Source organism: Eimeria mitis, genomic scaffold (assembly GCF_000499745.2).
Source record: "Eimeria mitis Houghton genomic scaffold, Emh_scaff9130, whole genome shotgun sequence".
NCBI lineage: Eukaryota > Apicomplexa > Conoidasida > Eucoccidiorida > Eimeriidae > Eimeria > Eimeria mitis.
In genome coordinates, this window is record NW_013576721.1 from 583 (window position 1) to 1,613 (window position 1,031).

Sequence of the window (1,031 nt, forward strand, 5' to 3'; positions counted from 1 at the left end):
GTCCTTTTCTTTGGGCTCTCTTGAATTTGCCAACCCCTAGAAAGATGTTTCGAGCGCTTGATCCAGAGGGGTCTCTGGAGGCATTTAGCTGTCTACTTCTCAACTGTATCCTCGTAAATATCTGCTTTGATTTTGTTTTTTTAGGCACCGGGAGAGTGTTCAGCTCTGGTGCAGCAGATTTCGGGATAAATGGTTCGGGGATGCTCGTCAGTAGCCAGGTTTTTCGGGAACTGGAGTTCTTCCATGGCATACTTTCCCCGAGTCCCCTCGATGTCAAACGCCGCATCGAGGAAGAGCAGTTGCAGCAGCTTGAAACACTCAGAAAAAACATGGAAGAGATGGGAGTGGACCGGTCCCACTTCCCTTTGAGACCTTTTGAGGTCGCTCAGGACGCCTCAGAGAAGATGAACTGTAGCGAAGCTACAGCGGGTTTGCAACCCCCCCGCTTTTCCATGAATGATCCTTTGCAACTCCCCAAGGTGATGTGCGGGACTTACCACTGCGGCTTGTTAACGCCTGAGGGTTCCCTCTGGCTGTGGGGACGAAACAATTGCCTGCAGCTGAGTAGAGATAAGGCGGTATGTCGCAGCAGGCGATTTATGCTTGCCAGTTCCGTTAGCGAGTCTCGATTAGTAAGGGACGCTCAGCGGCAGGGAAGCTGGGGTCTGCTGGGAACGTTGTAAACGTTCCATTATTCGCGCCTTGTCGACTGCAGTGCACCTTTGCTCGTTGCATGCGTTGCAGGTGATGGCGTCTGGCGGGGAATCAAACTATCCTCTTTTGGCTGAGTTCTTCGCTCGTGCAGATCTGCCACTCGAGAGCTGCGCATTAGGCGCATGCCATTCTCTCGCTGTCGCGAGTAGGTCCCCTTACAACCAGTGCGTGAGGGCGCCTCCATCCAAAGCACAAAACGGCATTTAAAACGCGCCATGTGAGACAGTTTAGTGACCGGTCAAGGCCACTTGTGTTGTGTATGTTGCGCATGACTTTAGGAAACGGCGCAGTGTACGAATGGGGAGGACCCAATTCGA

At 52.6% G+C, this 1,031-nt stretch overlaps 1 protein-coding gene across 1 annotated transcript; it reads left to right on the forward strand.

Annotated features, from left to right (window-relative positions):
- Nucleotides 1-44: 44 nt before the first annotated feature.
- EMH_0096610 (uncharacterized protein) lies at nt 45-921 on the forward strand (the record flags this gene model as incomplete). The annotated part of the gene is made up of 2 exons (XM_013502421.1): nt 45-578; nt 745-921. The coding sequence occupies 2 exons, from the start codon at nt 45-47 to the stop codon at nt 919-921; spliced, it is 711 nt and encodes a 236-aa protein (XP_013357875.1).
- Nucleotides 922-1,031: the final 110 nt, after the last annotated feature.